Below are 18738 nucleotides of genomic sequence, written 5' to 3' on the forward strand. Positions count from 1 at the left end.
AAATCTTGCAAATATTTTGTCAAGATTTTCAATTATTTGTTCAGTTGTAGTAGATCTCATGATGACAACTTCTGGACACTATGAGTGCGCATCAATTATGACTAAGAACAGACCAGCAAAATCCACATGTAATCATTGCCTTGGCATTTTAGCCCACTCCCAAGGATGTAAAAGAGGCAACAGTGGTATATTCCTTATTCATGTACAGGATTAACACTGTCCCACTCTGTTGGTGGCACCTGCTCAATAGATAAAGATAAACATGTTAATGCATCAGCAATAGCATGGCACTCTGATTGACAATACTTTGTATATTAAGAGTGTGTAGATAATATCAGTGAAGATCTTTGCAATCAGCTGGCAGCTAAAGAAGGTATGCCTTCATATGAACAAGATTAGTAGTTAAGGATCGATGATCAGTCAATAATCATAGAATCATAGAAACCCTACAGTACAGAAAGAGGCCATTCAGCCCATCGAGTCTGCACCGACCACAATCCCTCCCAGGCCCTACCCCCATATCCCTACATATTTACCACTAATCCCTCTAACCTACGCACCACAGGACACTAAGGGCAATTTTTAGCATGGCCAATCAACCTAACTCGCACATCTTTGGACTGTGGGAGGAAAGCCACACAGACACAGGGAGAATGTGCAAACTCCGCACAGACGGTGACCCAAGCCGGGAATTGAACCCGGGTCCCTGGAGCTGTGAAGCAGCAGTGCTAACCACTGTGCTACCGTGCCATAAATAATGTGAAATGATGACCATATAAACAATGATGAAACCTTTATATGCCAAACATTATATTCAATGCTTCTTTTTCTAGCTAATCGTAGTTAGATTCAACACTAGTCAGGGTACACAAAGCAAAATAAATTGGTCGTTCTTCTCTCAAAGGCATAATATGTGAAACTACTGTCCCATCTCCATAAGGTGAAGCATTGGAAGCAAGTAGTAACGGTAGCTTCAACTTAAAATAAACCAATACTTTGATCAGTAAGGGAATCAAGAGTTATGGGGAAAGGGCAGAAAAGTGGACATGAGGAATGTTGGATCAGCCGTGATCCTATTGAATGATGGAGCAGGCTAAGGGGCTGAATGGCCTACTCCTGTTCCTATTTCTATGGTCTTATGAACTTCTGACTTCTGCAAAGCATCTTTGACATCCTTGTGTGCTTTCTCACATTCTGTTGTCCAGTCCCATGAATGTTTCACACAATACATTTTGCAATGGCTTCAATAATGTAGCTAAATTAGAACAAATTGGCCATAAGAATTTACAAGATTAATAGTTAACAGTAGAACAGACTTTAATTGTGCTCCTAAAATAGCTTAAATCTTTTAGGTGCTTTACGTAGACTTTTACTATCAATAATGTGACCTAAATACTGAATTGACATCTGGAAAAAGTCACACTTTTCTCCCTTGATACACAGATCATGTGCTTGAAAACATTCCAATGTTGCTTCTAAATTATTCAAGTGCTCTTGTTTACTTGTCACTGTAATTAGAATATTATCCAGCTAATGTTGTACACCAGAGAGACCACTTAAAACCCTGATCCATCGATCTTTGGAATTGGGCTGGTGCTGATGTTATTCCAAAAGGCAATCTTTTATAATGAAAAAGACCTTTTTGAGTAACGATGGTAAGCAATGGCTGAGACTCAGTGGCCACATTCATCTGTAAATACGCTTGTGAAAGATCAATCTTGCCTAATTTCTGTGCGCCTGATAACCCAGCAAACAAATCTTCAATTAAAGGAAGCGGATATTGATCGGAACACAACACTGGATTTATGTTTGTTTTAAAATCACCACAAATACAAACAAAACCATTTTCTTTCATGACAGATATGATGGGGGTAGCCCAGCCACTCATTGTAACTGGTTCTCACACCAGTGTTAACAAGTCAGACTAATTCTTCTTCGATCTTGGGATGAATGACATATTGAATCGTTCTTGCTTTGAGACTTTTTGGTTGACAATTAGGTTTTATCTTGATTTTCACTTGAACTCCCTGCATTGAGCCCAGTGTCTCTTCAAATACACTCTTGTATTTATCCAGAAGGTACTGTATGTAGGTCTGTTTTGGCATCGACCAATCTGTTGACAGCACTCCAGTTCAGTTTTATCTTCTCCAACCATGATCTCCCAGATAGGGCTGGAAAATTACCACCGACCACATGGAGAGGCAACTCCATGGAGAGTTTGTCCCCTCAACTCGACACTGACCTTGATGTAACCTTTTAACGGCACAGTCTCTTCCGTGTCTGTCCTTAAAATCACATCAGCTGGTTTTAAAGGAAGATGTTTCAGCTTTTGCTGGTGTGTATTCTCAGGAATTAAAGTTACAGCGGCACCAGTATCACCTCCATCCAAATGGGTTGTACACTTAACTTTGAAATCACCCCAAATCTATGTGATTCACTCTGTATGGATAAGGTATTCAGTTGGAGCTCTTCATGACATTTCTGGACATTCTCTTCTTCACAGTTGTAATTCCTTTGTTCCAAGTTGTAAATTATTTTTGTAAAATGCAACTTGTGCTTCTTCTTGAAGGTACCCAGATTCTTCTCCTGAATATTCTTCTCAGGGGGAGCTGCTCTAGCCCAACAAGTTTTTGCAATGTGACCCATTTTGCCACAATTCTCGCATTGACTATTCTTGCTCCAGCACTCACTCGTGAATGGCCCATTTTGGCATGTCTGTGATGTACTTGTTGCTGTTTTAACTTCTATGGGCAGTTCCTTACTTGTGGATCTTCATTCCTGCATCAGATTGTGAAGCCTCTTTAGTTCCATTGACACTGATTCTACCGCTGTCTATAAAGTCAAAGCACGTTCAGTTCAAAGGCAATTAGGAATGGGCAACAAATGTTGGCCCAGCCAGTGACGCACACATTCCATGAACACATTTTTTAAAAAGGGCCTACATTATTATTTTACCTATCCTTGTTGAATGATTGGTGTGATTACATGGAATAGAAGAATGTAATATAGTGGAAGTGTGGTTTTTGAATATTTGGCTGAGAAGTGTACAAGCCTCAACCCTTTCAGACATGGCACTAAGGGGCAATTTAGCACGGCCAATCCACCTAACCTACATAACTTTGGACTGTGGGAAGAAACCGGAGCACCCGGAGGAAACCCGCGCAGACACAGGGAGAATCTGCAAACTCCACACAGACAGTGACCCAAGGCCGGAATTGAAGCTGGGCCCCTGGCGCTGTGAGGCAGCAGTGCTAACCACTGTGCCACTGTGCCACTGTGCCGCCCACCATGTTTTACTAACCCTTACTTTATGATTGGAAATCTTACTTTTCGTAGAAGAATGAAGCAATGTTCAGTAGGTAATCTATTTCCATTAGATTATTGACTAATTCAGGCTCATTTCTCAGTATTAAATTGAAATGGTCTCTTGACCTGTTGATACAGGAACATGTGGTTTGGGAAAACTGCTCTGAATACAATAAAAAATGCACTGCCTGTGGGGAACAAGTTGATCTGACACCGCCCCCCCCCCCCGCCCCCCCCCCCCCCCCCCCCCGTTAATGTGAAAATTAAAGCCTTCCAGTACAATTATGCTGCTTTTGCAACAAGTTTCCTCGTATATTGTCATTTAACTAGAACATGTTTGTCCAATGACTCACCTCTGACAGATATATGCCCTTGAACATTGTGGTGGATTTACAATTGTAATGTGTGCATTGTACATGAATAATTGATGACAAATTGGCAGCAGGTGTTTAAATATATATGTGTTTAAACTTATTATTGGTTCTAAACTTTGAAGAAGCTTTGAAAGCAAAGGGAAGAGAATCAACGTTCTATTTATTTGCTTTTGTGATGTAAATAATATTGTTAAAATTGTTTTTGTAAGTCAGAGCTTCTGGGGGGCATTGCGGGTCTAAGACAGTGTGTGTGGTGGACCAGGCAGAGATAGCAGGTCCCTTACCTGAAGGACACTGGTAAATCTGTTGGGTTTGTGCAACAATTCAGTAGCATTTATTGTCATTATTTTCATAATCACACAGATTATAAAAAATACCGAAGTTATTGAACTCGCAACTTGTCACGGCAGAATTTGAACTGACGATGTTTGGGTCATTAGTCTACAACCTGGAACAGGCGCTGCTTTGGCACCCTTTCAAAATGGCACCAGCCTCATTGCCATTCTTAGTGGCATGGTAAGGCTTCCAAGGCAGTATGAGGCCATTACTGTCCCTTAATGTTCGGGCAGGCCAATGAAATTCCACACTCTTATGTTTTGGGGAGTCAGCGCACATTCTAATTGGCTGCAAAGAGTAGAATTACAATTCTGAAATTTAGAATAATATTAAACCTGCAATCAATGTTTGACCATCCCTAGCAAAATTCACCGAACCGCACATAACTCTAAGAGTGGGATTTTCTGTCCACGCTCGCCCCTAGGTCAGAAAATCCCACCCGAGGTCAATAGACCTTTGCACGGTGCGTGTCCCGCCTGCTACAATTCCTTAAATCTCTAAAACTCCCGAAACTATTCCTCACCTCCCTCAACCACCCCCTCCTCATTGAACACCTACCTCTTCCACCAGGTTTTTGGTTACATGACCTAAAGCTCCTTATGTGGCTCAGTGTCAGATTTGATTGCACTCCTGTCAAGCACCTTGGGATTTTTTTTATGTTAAAGATGCTTTTAGAAATATAACTTGTTATTGTAGTGCGCTTGTCAGAAATTCTGACATGCACTGTTTTTACTCGGGCTGATCTTATATGCATTTGACTGAGTAGAACAAAGATTCCCCCAAGTGTAGGTTAGCAAATATATTTCTGCCCTCACTTTCAATATGTGTTAAAACTAATCCAAATCTTCAATAATTACAAATTAAACTCACCATTTCTAAACTGTGGAAACATTGAATCGATGCAGGGTCAGAGGAACTTGGGTTATTTTGAAATGGCAAATTACGAAATCACATTCAGTGCGACGGAGTCCAAATCCTTCATTGGATGGCTCATTTCACATTGTTTCCCAAAACTGCAGAGTCACAATGCCAACGTTAAGCCAGGACTGAATCAGATACTGTCTGTTTTATGAAGCCACATTCTTTTTTCACTAGTAATTAGACTAAAATGTTTTCCTTCTGACTTTATTTTAAGGCGAAGCAATCGACTTTTATTCTCCTTATTGTCTACAGCCCTATTCATTAAAACGCCAGCTTTGCTCGATCTGTCACTGCCCTGACGCGGTGGCCTTCTTACAACCTCTCGAGAAGTACCTGCTAGCATTGTGTGATCCTGGAGAGATGTTTGAGATTGAGAATAATTTAATTGGGTAAATGTGCCAAAGCCCTGTGACTGAGTTAAGTTTTGTACAAAGCTGCTGTAGCTAATGCGGTGAGTGAAATATATTTTTAAACAGTCTTTGCTTCCATAGATACATTCGATGAGCTGATGGAGATAGACCTCACTTGGTGTCTGCTGTGGCTCAGTGAGCAACACAAAGAACAAAGAAACAACAAAAAAAAGTACAGCACAGGAACAGGACCTTCGGCCCTCCAAGCCTGTGCCGATCATGATGCCCTAACTAAACTAAAAAAAACTTTCTGCCCTGACTCAGTCCGTTTCCCTCTGTTCCCTCCCTATTCATGCACCCATCCAGATGCCTCTTAAATGTTGTTAACGTGCCTGCTTCCACCACCTCCTCTGGCAGCGCGTTCCAGGCACCCACCACTCTCTGCGTGAAAAACTTCCCCCGCACATTTCCCTTAAACTTTCCCCCTCTCACCTTGAACCTGTGCCCCCCCCCCCCCGGGTAATTGACACTTCCACCCTGGGAAAAAAGCCTCTGACTATCCACCCTGTCTGTGCCTCTCATAATTTTGTAGACCTCGATCAGGTCTCCCCTCAGCCTCTGTCTTTCCAGTGAAAACAATCCTAGTTTATTCAACCTCTCCTCACAGCCAACACCCTCGAGACCAGGCAGCATCCTGGTGAACCTTCTTTGCACTCTCTTGAAAGCTTCCACATCCTTCTGATAGTGTGGTGACCAGTTGTTAATTTACCCCATTGGAAGGGGGTGGTGTGTGGGAGGGGTGGCAGTGGAATTAGGCACATTGACTCTAGCACTTGGATGTTCAATCTCCACTCCCCACGGTACACTGAGAGTGCGAACGCTCCTCTTTCTGTAAGTCAGGCTTTTACTGGTCCATCATGCAGCTGATCATTGGTTGAATGAGAGAGAACAAACACACATTCAATGAATTATTCTTAACTATAAATCAGCAGCAGAAATACACTTACGTATGATCAAAAATGAAAGGCTGCTAATCTGTTTTGCGGCCTAGTTTGTGACTGAAGTTGATAATCAGATTCCCCTATTCAACGATGCTGCTCACTAACAATGCTGCTCTCTGTCTGTGGCCTCTGATAGTGCTAATTAGAAGGAGCAGATTGGAATGATTAAAGAAATATCTGTGGCTCTGGTGAGCATTTGGGGATTTAACTTGGTTACTGTCGAGCCTGATTTTGTCAGTGCATGTGAGACAAAAGTAAATAAAATAACACTCATTTGATAGATAAGTAAGACATCATGCACGGCAGGATGGCAAATGGTATTAAGATGAGCTGCATCTGAAATTCCTCATTCTCTGTAAGTGAAACGTACAATATCCAGTAAATTCATTAGTTTTCCAAGTGTTAGGCAGCCTGCATTACGCTCCTACTCCAACAAGTGAGATATACAACCACCCCGAGTACTACATTCTGAGTTTTCCTGTGCTGCTTTCCCTGTGTCTCTCCATACACACGGCCATGGAGGTACTCCAACTCTTTGGGTCAAATTCTCCCATTCTGAGACCACGTGTGGCGGTTTGGGCGGTGCCTGTCCCATTGGCTAGAACAGCAGGATCCCACGACGGATTCTGCGCTGGGAACCTCTTCAGTCTGCACAGACGACTCTCCCGGCAGGCTGGCAGCTGATTCGTCCATCCACCTTCAGCTGATGAGTTCAAAGTTTGCAGCGCCATATTTAAACACCAGTCCAGCGCACTCGTATCGCTCCCTCCAGCCCACTCACCAGATCGCGCAGGATGTCAGCAACCCAGAGGGAAAAGGCTCACAGCCTCAAGAGGAAACCTCTTCCTCGATTCAACCACCTTCTCCCTGAGCCAATCACCTGTGAGGCGCCCATGCCCCATTTGGACTTCTACCCACCACATCTGGAGTCTTCATGCATCCCCTTCCAGTGGACAATGTGGTGCCCCTTTCACCCCCTTGTTTGTGAGCTTTCAATGCAGCCTTGTCAGGTTCCAGCGTCCCTCCCCTTGCTCTTTCCTCTGCTTTCCATTGTTAATAATCTTCATTCACCTCCTTGTTCCTCTGCCTCACATTGTGATCCCTCACCTTCCCCCACTCTCCTTGTACAGTCCTCCTTTCACTTTGCACCCTACCCCCCCCCCCCGCTTCATTAGGACACCCCCTCCTCACCTCAAACTCCACTCCACCCCCATCAAACTTCAGACCTTTGTTGCAGTGGTTGTATGAGTCCTACAGCGCAGTGCTGTCAATGTAGACACTGCTGTGTGGCACTGGGGGGAAGGAGACCCCTGTACTCCCCCAACCCCAGGCACTGTACTGATCCAAGATGGTGACACAGGAGGGTCCATGGGTTCAGCAGCACGGTGCTGTCCACGAAGACCAGCTCAGCATGGGGATGGAGGCAGGAAGCGGTCTGCCCCGGCAGAGAGAACAGCGCGTCAGGAGAAGCACAGCACCATGGCAGGAAGTTGTTGCACTCACCCCAAAGCTTGTTGCCAACTGTGGACCATCCAGTGCACATTGTTCTTCAGCAACCGGATTTGATGCCAATGTGATATTCCGCTGGTGCGACGAGATGCAGATGGGCTGCTGTTTTAATTATTCATGAGATGCAAATAGTGCGCATGTCACCAGCCAGCGGGAGACTGAGCCGCCATTGGGAGAATTGTAACGTGATTTTACACCGTCGGGTTTCTGACTTCCTGGCTCCTGCTAGATTCTCCACTCCCACCTGCCACCCAACCCAGTGCTGGCGGGATGGGAGAATTTCACCCATTCTGTCCTTCAAATATACCCTAAATGATCAAATGGAGAGGCACAGTGGTTAGCACTGCTGCCTCACAGCGCCAGGGAATGGGTTCAATTCCCAGCTTGGGTCACTAACTGTGTGGAGTTTGCACATTCTCCTCGTGTCTGCGTGGGTTTCCTCCGGGTGCTCTGATTTCCTCCCTCAGTCTGAAAAACATGCTGGTTAGGTGCAATGACCCGAATAGGCGCCGGAGTGTGGCAACTAGGAGAATTTCACAGTAACTTCATTGTAGTGTTAATGTAAGCCTTACTTGTGACACTAATAAATAAACATTAACTTTATCTGCTTTGCTTGTGTCCTCCGTTGTTTCTTGCTTCATGTTCTTATAGCTTCTTTCTTCATTCTATGACATGTCCAGTATCCCTCTCACCCAATTCCTCACTGTTGTAAACTTTCCTTACGAATACAATTGGGACGATTATCGCTTCATAAACTCCTTTCCCATTGATTTGTGCAGTTTTGTAATGGGAAAAGAATGAGAAAAGACATGTGCTGACATTTTTCTACGCAGTTGCTTGCTGTGATCTGGAAGGTGCTGTCTGAATGGGACAGCGGAAGCAGATTCAACAGGAATGCTCAAAAAAGGAATTGTATTTAAACCTGAAAGGGAGAAACTTGCAGGGTTACAGGGAAAAGGCAGGGGATTGGAACTAAATGGATAGGTCTTTTAAAGAGCCAACTCAGGCTTAATGGGCCAAATGGCCTTCTGTGCTGTCAGCTGCCATGACTGGACTAGTACAGGGAGTGGACTCAGTCAAACAAACCTCAAATGTACAGGTGCAAAGATTTTGCTAAGCTGCAAGTAAATGCCCTTCACAAAAGAAGGCAGTGTCACTCATTGAGAAAAATGATTACAGTTAAATATTTGTCCAGTCTTGTTGTGGCAGTCGGATGCTGTGCTGCCTTAGTCAGGGCCAAAGCGTTTGCATAAATTCAAAGGCAGTCACTTAGGCTGCCTCCCTGTGTAATGCACTGCATATTCTATCAACTGTCAATATTTGCTGTGGTGGTCGCTTCACAGTCGAGCTGTTATAAGGAAAAGGTCATGTCTGATATTAAGTGATGTTCTGGCTGAAAGGAGAACTTCAAGTAGGTCTTGGAGTGGAGTCTAAGAGGGGTGCTTGCTGTTCTAGGGTACACACTGAATCCTGGTATCAAGCGAAGTGGAACAGGTGGCACAGCTTACCCATCCATCTCTGCGTTAAACCAGTCGAGTAGGCTTTCCGTGCCCATTTCTTTAAATGACACCATGGTGGGCTTTGAGTTCTTCCAGAGCTTTCTATCTCCGCTTTAACTTATACCAGAACACTTAATGCCATTTCTGGATGCACTTTATCTCACTTGTTCAAATGAGCTAGGCTGCAGGAGGTGTTTGCGAATGAAATAATGTCTCGCTGGTTAGAAGCCAGAGGAATGACCTTGGTTTGACCTTGGGAATGACCAGAGGAATTGCCCTGCTCACAAGTTCAACCAGATAGAAACTCACCCTGAGCGAAATAGCAAAATAGAGAATTGCATTTAGAGCACAGAAACAGACCATTCAGCCCAACTGGCCTATCCTGGTATTTATCCTCCACTAGAGCCACTTCCCACTATTTTCCACCTTTTCCAGTGCTTCTATATTTTTTTTGTAACATGGAGACCAGAACTATCCAGTGTAACCAAGGTTCTATGCAAATCTAACACAACTTCTCTACTTGTCATTTCTATCCCTCGAGAAATGAACCCAGTTTTTTGGATTGCATCTATATTTTGGATTGGCTTAATAAGTTGCATCGGCACTCGTGGGGGGCATGCTTGGAAGATTTGCAGACAACACAAAGATTGCTGAGTAGTGGATAATGTAGAGGATAGCTAGAATCTCCAAAACCATATCGATGGGTTAGTGGAGTGGGAGGTAAAGTGGCAGATGGACTTTAACATAGAGATGTGTATTTAGGGAGGACAATCAGTTAAAGGGAATGCACAATAAATGGAAATATACAAAGAAGGGTAGATGAAGTGAGAGATCTTGGCGTACAAGTACACAGGTCCCTAAAGGCAGCTGTTCAAGTAGACAAGGTTGTAAAGAAGGCACGTGGAATGCTCTCCTTCATTGGCAGAGGTATAGAATAAAAAAGCAAGGATATAATATTTGAATTGTATAAAACACTGGTGAGGCCACATCTGGAGTATTGTGTGCAGTTCTGGTCACCACATGACAGGAAGGACGTAATTGTTCTGGAGAGAGTGCAGGGGAGATTTACAAGAATGTTGCCAGGGCTGGAAACGTGTAGCTATGAAGAGATCAGCGCGATGGACCAAGTGCTGGCAGATGGGATTAGGTGGGAGTTCAGGTGTTTTTAATGTGTCGGTGTGGATTTGATGGGCTGAAGGGCCTCTTCTGTGCTGTCTGATTCTATGAGATATTGGACAGGTTTGGGTTATTTTCCTTGGAAAAAAGAAGGCTGAGGGGTGGCTTGACAGAGGTGTACAAAATTATCCTTGGCGGAGAATTCTAGAACCAGGGGGCATGAATTCAAGATAAGTGGCAGTAGGTGTAGAGGGGACACGAGGAACTTTTTTACGCAGAGGCTGCTAGGTGTCTGGAATTCGCTGCCCGAGTTGGTGGTGGAGGCAGAGACTCTAAACTCATTTAAAAAGTACCTGGAACGGCACCTTAGGTGCTGTAAACTGCAGGGCTATGAGCCGGGTGCAAGAAGGTGGGATTAGAAAGGGCACCTGGGTGTCCTCGGGTTGGCATGAACCAGATGGGCCAAATGGCCTCCTTCAGTGCTGTAACTCTTCTATGGTTCTATGGTTCAGAGCTGGCATGGGCAGTACATGCAATTAACTCTTTGCAAATGGTTGGGGGACACACTTTGTACCAGTTGGCACACAGCAGGAATCCAAAGTTGCGTTTGGTCCTATCAAATATTCCTCCTGCTCTAGTGGGGACTGGCATTAACTCTACTTTTTCTGCTCATCTGAATGCTTTGTTTGTGTTGGGGAAAGGAAAAGATCCTCGTGGGTTAGAGAAGATTTTAAACCATGAGGCATTTAAGACATGGACTGAACTACCAGCATTGAGTTAAATGACTCTAAATCAGACTTATAGGCTAACAAGAGAATAGCTTACACACATGTGAATGCAGAAAGTGATTTAAAACAAGTGATTATGATTTAAACACATATTTTGATATTTTAAATGTATTAACTGTATTTTTATAAAGTGATTGTGTATTTTAGCCAAGAGCAAGTTGCTGCAAGGCCTGATGGTACAGGGACTTTCAGATGGTACCACATTCTTAGGAAACAATGAAACCTCAGAATGTGCAAGTTCTTATCAATGGGAATTGCTAGCAGTAAGGTTCTAAGGGCTGCTCATGAATAGAGTTGTTCACTATGCAGATAAGCCAATGCCTTCTCAGATGTGAGAACGTGCATAAGGCTGATGTGGCCGATGATGTGGAGGAAAATGGTGGGAATGTCAACTTTGACCTCAGCGTCTGGGGCTGCTAAGCAATAGAGGAAGTGAGTCAGCAATAGGGGGAGGAAGCATCCGGATTCCACGGACCAATGAAATTGCATCATGTCAGAGAGTAAAATGGCTAAAGTATGTGACAAATGTCATTAATGATTTAAGTACACGGGGTGGCACAGCGGTTAGCATTGCTGCCTCATAGCGCCAGATTTCAATTCTGGCCTCGGGTGACTGTCTGTGTGGAGTTTGCACGTTCTCCCCATGTCTGCGTGGGTTTCCTCCGGGTGCTCCGATTTCCTCCCACAGTCCAAAGATGTGTGGGTTAGGTTGATTGGCCATGCTAAATTGACCCTAGTGTCAGGGGGTTAGCAGGTTAAATATGTGGGGTTATGGGAATAGGGCCTGGGTGCGATTGTGGTCGGTGCAGACTCAATGGGCTGAATGGCCTCCTTCTGCACTGTAGGATTCTATGATTCTATCATTCTAAGTATTGAAGATGATTGATTCAAAGCTAAGGCAGGAAAGGCAGGAAAATTTGATAAGAAAAATGTATAATTGATCTGTCCTAAACTGTATACATCAGAGTTTATTGGAGACATCAGGCAGCTCTATGTCTGGAGAGGCTCAGGACTTTTCAATAATCTCTCCCCGTGACTCGCTGGTCAAATAAAGATATATTTTTAAACTGGGACACTGGCTTTTGTGAGTCTTTGTATTGGCTGAAGTTTTGACAATATCTGGCCATCTCACAAACCCTGCTAACAGCTTGCATATAAAAAGATCAGCCATGATCTTATTGAATGGTGGAGCAGGCTCGAGGGGCCAGATGGCCTACTCCTACTCCTAGTTCTTAAGGCTTTCATTAAAGCTGAGTTTTGATCAAAACTTCAGCAAGACTTATGGCACCACATAAGGCCATCAGAAACACAAGTTGGACAGGGAGACCTGGTATATTACAAAAAGAATGGAAAGGACCTGGCAAAGTGATAGGCAATGAAGAAAAAGTAGTAAGTGTCCAGCGCGGGAATCAAACTTTGCATGCCGATCTTCCTGATGGGTTTTTGACAATCACAGGGTTCATTATATTTTTGGTAGGAAAGAGTGATAAATGTTGCCCTTTGGCTTGGGAAGCCAAGAAATTAAAAGGGTAGCGAAAAGTACCTTAGCTGCAGAAACCTTGGCATTGGTTTAAGCCATAGATATGGAGGTTAACTTATCCAAAAAACTAACAAAAAATATTGCACGAGGGTCTACAAAAGTTTGCACATAGAGAACTGTGTTGATAACCAATTCAACACAAAGTGTCACTGAAAAAAGACTAAGAATAGACCTAGCCAGCACAACAGAAATGTTGGAAAGAGGGAAGATTTCTAAAGTACGATGGGTTGACACAAGTCACCAATTATTCGGCTGTTTTACAATGCTGCTCCAAGAAATTGCTAAATGTATTGGAAGAGTGACATCTTGCATTGGATAACAAAATGGAAAACTCATTTTTGCTTTGTAATTATGTGTTTATATAAATATGGTAAAGGGAATGTAGCATCTATAATGTTAAAGCACTTTCTTTCCATTTGTTTAGATTGAAAAAAATGTGTCCTTGAATTTTTTTTGTTTCTAAAGCTTTATTTTAAAAGAAAGAGAAGGGAATCTGTCAATGTATCAGCAAGCACATACTTTGACAATTCCATTGTTGTGCTAATTGCTTTATTAAAGACACAGTAAGAAGTCTCATAACACCAGGTTAAAGTCCAACAGGCAATTACGAGCCTGGTATTACGAGCTTTCGGAACGCTGCTCCTTCATCCTCCTCACCTGATGAAGGAGCAGCGCTCTGAAAGCTCATGATACCAAATAAACCTGTTGGACTTTAACCTGGTGTGGTGAGACTTCTTACTGTGTCCACCTCTCTCCAACGCCTGTATCTCCATGTCATTATTAAAGACAGGTGATGATTAATGGCCCAACTTTCAGAAGAGTATAAATGAACAAGGTTGAAACAGTTGCTATGGGAGGGAAACAAAAAGGGTTTGTAACTCTACTGTATGAAGAATAAACTTGCTGAAGGTAAAAGACAAGCTGCTGTATTATTCCTGCACAATGTGCTATTACTGTTCTTAACAGAAGCAGCCAGCAGTCTCCCTGCAAAATAGGGAAGTATATCCCGAATCTCTTGAATTTTAATAATGAGCACCTATTGTTTATGTAAGACAAATTCAATCACCGATTGACTTCTTTAAACAGCCTGAATTATGTTGGTTAACACATAGAACATTTTTACCTCCAATGGCGTTGAAATCATCTTGTTGTTGTTGTTTCTATCTGTGCCAGCCTCTCCTTCAGCCAGCTTCGATCAGGCCTGCGCTACCATGCCCCAGATTCCTTGCTCACATGAACACTTCGTCCAGCACTTTGCATTTGCCATGGGACCTCAGCTCTCAGCCCAGAACACTCCACACGGGACCTTCAAACATCAAACCATTTGCTTCCTCCAGGGACATCTGGAAAACTGCAGGTTTGCCAATGACTAATTTCTGATGTTTGTTCCGACAATGTGTTCAATGTAAGCACTCAGCTTATACAAAAGCACGGATGCCTAAGGGTATAAGTCAAATATGTATCTGCCTAACATAGCCAATCTCACATTAGGACATGAGGTGCTACAAAGTTTTTAAAGGATTCAATAAGAATGTAAGAAATAGGAGCAGGAGAAGACTGTACAGACCATCAAAGTTGCTCTGCCATCATAGCTGATCTTGGGCTTCAACTCCACTTTCCCACCTGCCCCTCAGATCCCTGAGGGATCAAAATTCTGTCCATCTCAGCATTAAATATATTCAATAATGGAGCATCCACAACCCCTGGGGTAGAGAATTCCAACGGTTCACCATCTTCTGAATGAAGACATTTTTCCTCATCTCAGTCCTAAAGCTTCCTTATCCTGAAACTGTGCCCTCATGTTCTAAATTCTCCAGCCATGGAAACAACCTTCCCCTGTCTACCCTGTCAAGCCCTCTCAAAATCTTGTATCATTCAGTGAGAATCATACTTCCTAAACTCCATAGAATATAGATCCAATTTATTCAGCCGTTCATTATACAACAATCCTCGCATCCCAGGAACCTTGAAGACCTGTTCAGTTTTTCTATGTTTGATTATGTGAGTCTGTTTACTATTGATGCTCACTGTGCTTGATTGGTTAAGCACAGATGTGGGTTCAGAGAAAGGTGAACCACCTGTGGAAAGCACTGGGAGCTGGAGCTGAAACATGGAGTGGACATTCTAAAGCACTGAATCAAATCTGTTGCACACATAAAAATGATATAGAAAGTATACAACATTTGATGCAGCAACAATAACTTTGTAATATATATAGCATCTTTGCTACAATTTCCATAGAGACTGATAGCTTTTAAAAAGAGATACAAATTTCCCAGTGACTGATTCAAACAATCACACAACAGAATTTCATGTTTTAATTATTTTACTGTAACAAATACACTAAAATCAACATTGGTTAAACTTAGTGAGCAACTAATATATTATACAAGTACAGAAATGTTATTCCGTTGTAACGTCTTGACACAGCTGAAAACCCCACTTGTCTTTATAGGTATATATGGCCTATATTGCGAGGGGGATAGAATATAAAAGCAGGGATGTCTTGATGCACCTGTACAGGGCATTGGTGAGGCCGCAGCTGGAATACTGTGTGCAGTATTGGTCCCCTTATATGAGGAAGGATATATTGGCATTGGAGGGAGTGCAGAGAAGGTTCACCAGGTTGATACCGGAGATGAGGGGTTTGGATTATGAGGAGAGGCTGAGGAGATTGGGTTTGTACTCGTTGGAGTTTAGAAGGATGAGGGGGGATCTTATGGAGACTTATAAGATAATGCGGGGGCTGGATAGGGTGGAGGCGGAGAGATTCTTTCCACTTAGTAAGGAAGTTAAAACTAGAGGACACAGCCTCAAAATAAAGGGGGGTCGGTTTAAGACAGAGTTGAGGAGGAACTTCTTCTCCCAGAGGGTGGTGAATCTCTGGAATTCTCTGCCCACTGAGGTGGTGGAGGCTACCTCGCTGAATATGTTTAAAGCGCGGATGGATGGATTCCTGATCGGTAAGGGAATTAAGGGTTATGGGGATCAGGCAGGTAAGTGGTACTGATCCACGTCAGATCAGCCATGATCTTATTGAATGGCGGGGCAGGCTCGAGGGGCTAGATGGCCTACTCCTGCTCCTATTTCTTATGTTCTTATGTTCTTATATCTCCTGTATCTTGTGATTAAAGTCCAAAGCTCCTCCAGGCTCTAACTTGATCCCTTCTCTCCGCTTCAATAGGGTGAATCTTCCAATCCCTTTTCACTCAGCCCTTTGAGCAAAATCAAATGGACTTCCCATTGAGAGGATACCTCTGGACATTCCATGCACTTTAACTTTTCACAACCCTTATTGCCTGAAACTTGAGTTTCATCCTCACCAGCCCTCCACTTGGGGGCGAACCCCAAAGCAGTTCTTTTCTTCTGCCTGACATCACAACATTTGCTGTAAGTCTTCATATCTGAAACTCCCTCTGACTGTTCCCGAGAGCAAGTGGGCAGGATATTCCGGCCACGCTCACACCAAAACCGGAAAATCCTGCCTGAGGTCAATGGACCTTCCATGGAAAATTTGCCCCAGTGAGTCAGGGCACTTGCCTGGATGGGTGCAGCTCCAACAACACTCAAGAAGCTCGGCACCATCCAGGACAAAGCAGCCTGCTTGATTGGCATCACATCCACAAACATCCATTCCCTCCATCACCAACACTCAGTAGCAGCAGTGTGTACTATCTACAAGATGCACTGCAGCAATTCACCAAAGATCCTCAGACAGCACCTTCCAAACTCATGACCACTTCCATCTAGAAGGACAAGGGCAGCAGATACATGGGAACACCACCACCTGCAAGTTCCCCTCCAGCCACTCATCATCCTGACTTGGAAATATATCGCCGTTCCTTCACTGTCACAGGGTCAAAACCCTCCCTAACGGCATTGTGGATCAACCCACAGCACGTGGACTGCAACAATTCAAGAAGGCAGCTCACCACCACTTTCTCAAGGACAACTAGGGATGGGCAATAAATGCTGGCCAGCCAGCACCACCCATGTCTCACAAATAAATAAAAAAGAAACAACAACACTAGTTGCTTTTCCCTTTGTATCCTAATGTTATAGCTTGCCCATTCCTTAGATTCGGCCTCAATTTGAGCTTCTACCTCCATAATAAGCAGGTCACATGGTTTTGCATCCGCGAAGAATGAGTAGGAGGGTCCTACCCCCCACTAATCCATTTTACATTGAATTAAAGGAGACGGTTCAAAACATAATCTTTTAACGTCCAGCAGTCATGGCATCTTTAATATAGTCAAAGATCACAAAGGTTTTCACAGAAGCTATATTAAATAAATAACGTAAATAAATTTAATAACGTGGAGGCTTTAGAGAGAGTGCAGAGGAGGTTTACCAGGATGTTGCCTGGTATGGAAGGACTTAGTTATGAGGAGAGATTGGGTAAACTGGGGTTGTTCTCCCTGGAAAGACGGAGGATGAGGGGTGACCTAATAGAGGTGTATAAAGTTATGAAAGGCATAGATAGGGTGAACGGTGGGAAGCTTTTTCCCAGATCGGTGGTGACGTTCACGAGGGGTCATAGGTTCAAGGTGAGGGGGGGAGGTTTAGCACAGATATCAGAAGGACGTATTTTACACAGAGGGTAGTGGGGGCCTGGAATGCGCTGCCGGGCAAGGTGGTGGAGGCGGACACACTGGGAACGTTTAAGACTTATCTAGATAGCCACATGAACGGAGTGGGAATGGAGGGATACAAAAGAATGGTCTAGTTTGGACCAGGGAGCGGCACGGGCTTGGAGGGCTGAAGGGCCTGTTCCTGTGCTGTTTTGTTCTTTGTTCCAAAATTTGATACCAAGCCATACGAGGCAATACCAGGACAGATTAACAAAATCTTGCCAAATAGGTAGGTTTGGAGGAATTTCGTAAAAGAGGAGAGAGAGGTAAAGAAGTTTAGGAAAGGAATTCTACAGCACGAGGCCTAGGCAGCTGAAGGCATGGTTTCCAATTATGGAATGGATGGAGATGGAGAGAAACCACTTTCATTGGCATGAAGACCCAGTGGCACAAAGACACAAACTTGGGGGAGATGGTGGCTTGCGGGTATTGGGGCAGCATGGTGGCACAGTGGTTAGCATTGCTGCCTCACAGCGCCAGGGACCCGGGTTCAATTCCTGGCTTGTCACTGTCTGTGTGGAGTTTGCACATTCTCCCCTGTGTCTGCGTGGGTTTCCTCCGGGTGCTCCGGTTTCCTCCCACAGTCCAAAGATGTGCGAGTTAGGTGAATTGTCCATGCTAAGTTCTCCCTCAGTGTACCCGAACAGGTGCCGGAGTGTGGCGACTAGGGGATTTTCACAGTAAGCTCAATGCAGTATGAATGTAAGCCTACTTAAGTAAATAAACTATTGTCACTGGACTAGCAATCCAGAGACCCAAGCTAATGGGGAATGCTGCAAATCCACCTTCTCCCCACCCCACAATTTAAATTCAATTAATACATCTGGAATTGAAAGTTAGTTTCAGTAATGGTGACCATAAAACAATCATTGTCTTTGAAAACCTTTAGGGAAGGAAATCTGCCGTCCTTATCAGGTCTGGCCTACATGTGACTCCAGACCCACAGCAATGTGGTTGTCTCTTAAATGTCCTCTGAAATGACAAGTCACTCAGTTCAAGGGCAGTTAGGGGATGGGCAACAAGTGCTACCCTTGCTAGCGATCCCCACGTCCCATGAAAGAATAAATAATGAAAAGATTAAAATGAGGGACAAAAAAGCCAGGTAGGAGATGCAGCAAAATGCAGTAAGTTGTTATAATCTGGAATTGGCAACTTAAAGGCAGATTCCGTATTTACTTTCAGAAGGGAATTGGATAGAGACTTGAAGGGGTGATAATTCATGGGAAAAGAACAGGGGCTAGTGGAACCAATTGGATGATATTTTCAAAGAGTTGGCAGTGGCATGAGGGGTTGAATGGCCTCCACTTATGATTCAGTCATAAAGCAATGACAGTGATGTGAATCCTATTTATTAAACTGGGAAACAG

The 18738-nt window shown here is 43.7% G+C and overlaps 1 protein-coding gene across 1 annotated transcript in view; it reads left to right on the plus strand.

The window, feature by feature from the left end:
* The window catches only part of LOC144499038 (uncharacterized), a 122878-nt gene that overhangs the window by 23286 nt on the left and 80854 nt on the right, over nt 1-18738 (plus strand). Inside the window, exon 3 of the mRNA XM_078221091.1 lies at nt 13914-14097. Coding sequence (XP_078077217.1) covers nt 13914-14097 — 184 coding nt within the window. The remainder of the gene's footprint in view (nt 1-13913; nt 14098-18738) is intronic.

The sequence above is a fragment of the Mustelus asterias genome, chromosome 9 (genome assembly GCF_964213995.1).
Source record: "Mustelus asterias chromosome 9, sMusAst1.hap1.1, whole genome shotgun sequence".
In the NCBI taxonomy this organism is placed as follows: Eukaryota; Metazoa; Chordata; class Chondrichthyes; order Carcharhiniformes; family Triakidae; genus Mustelus; species Mustelus asterias.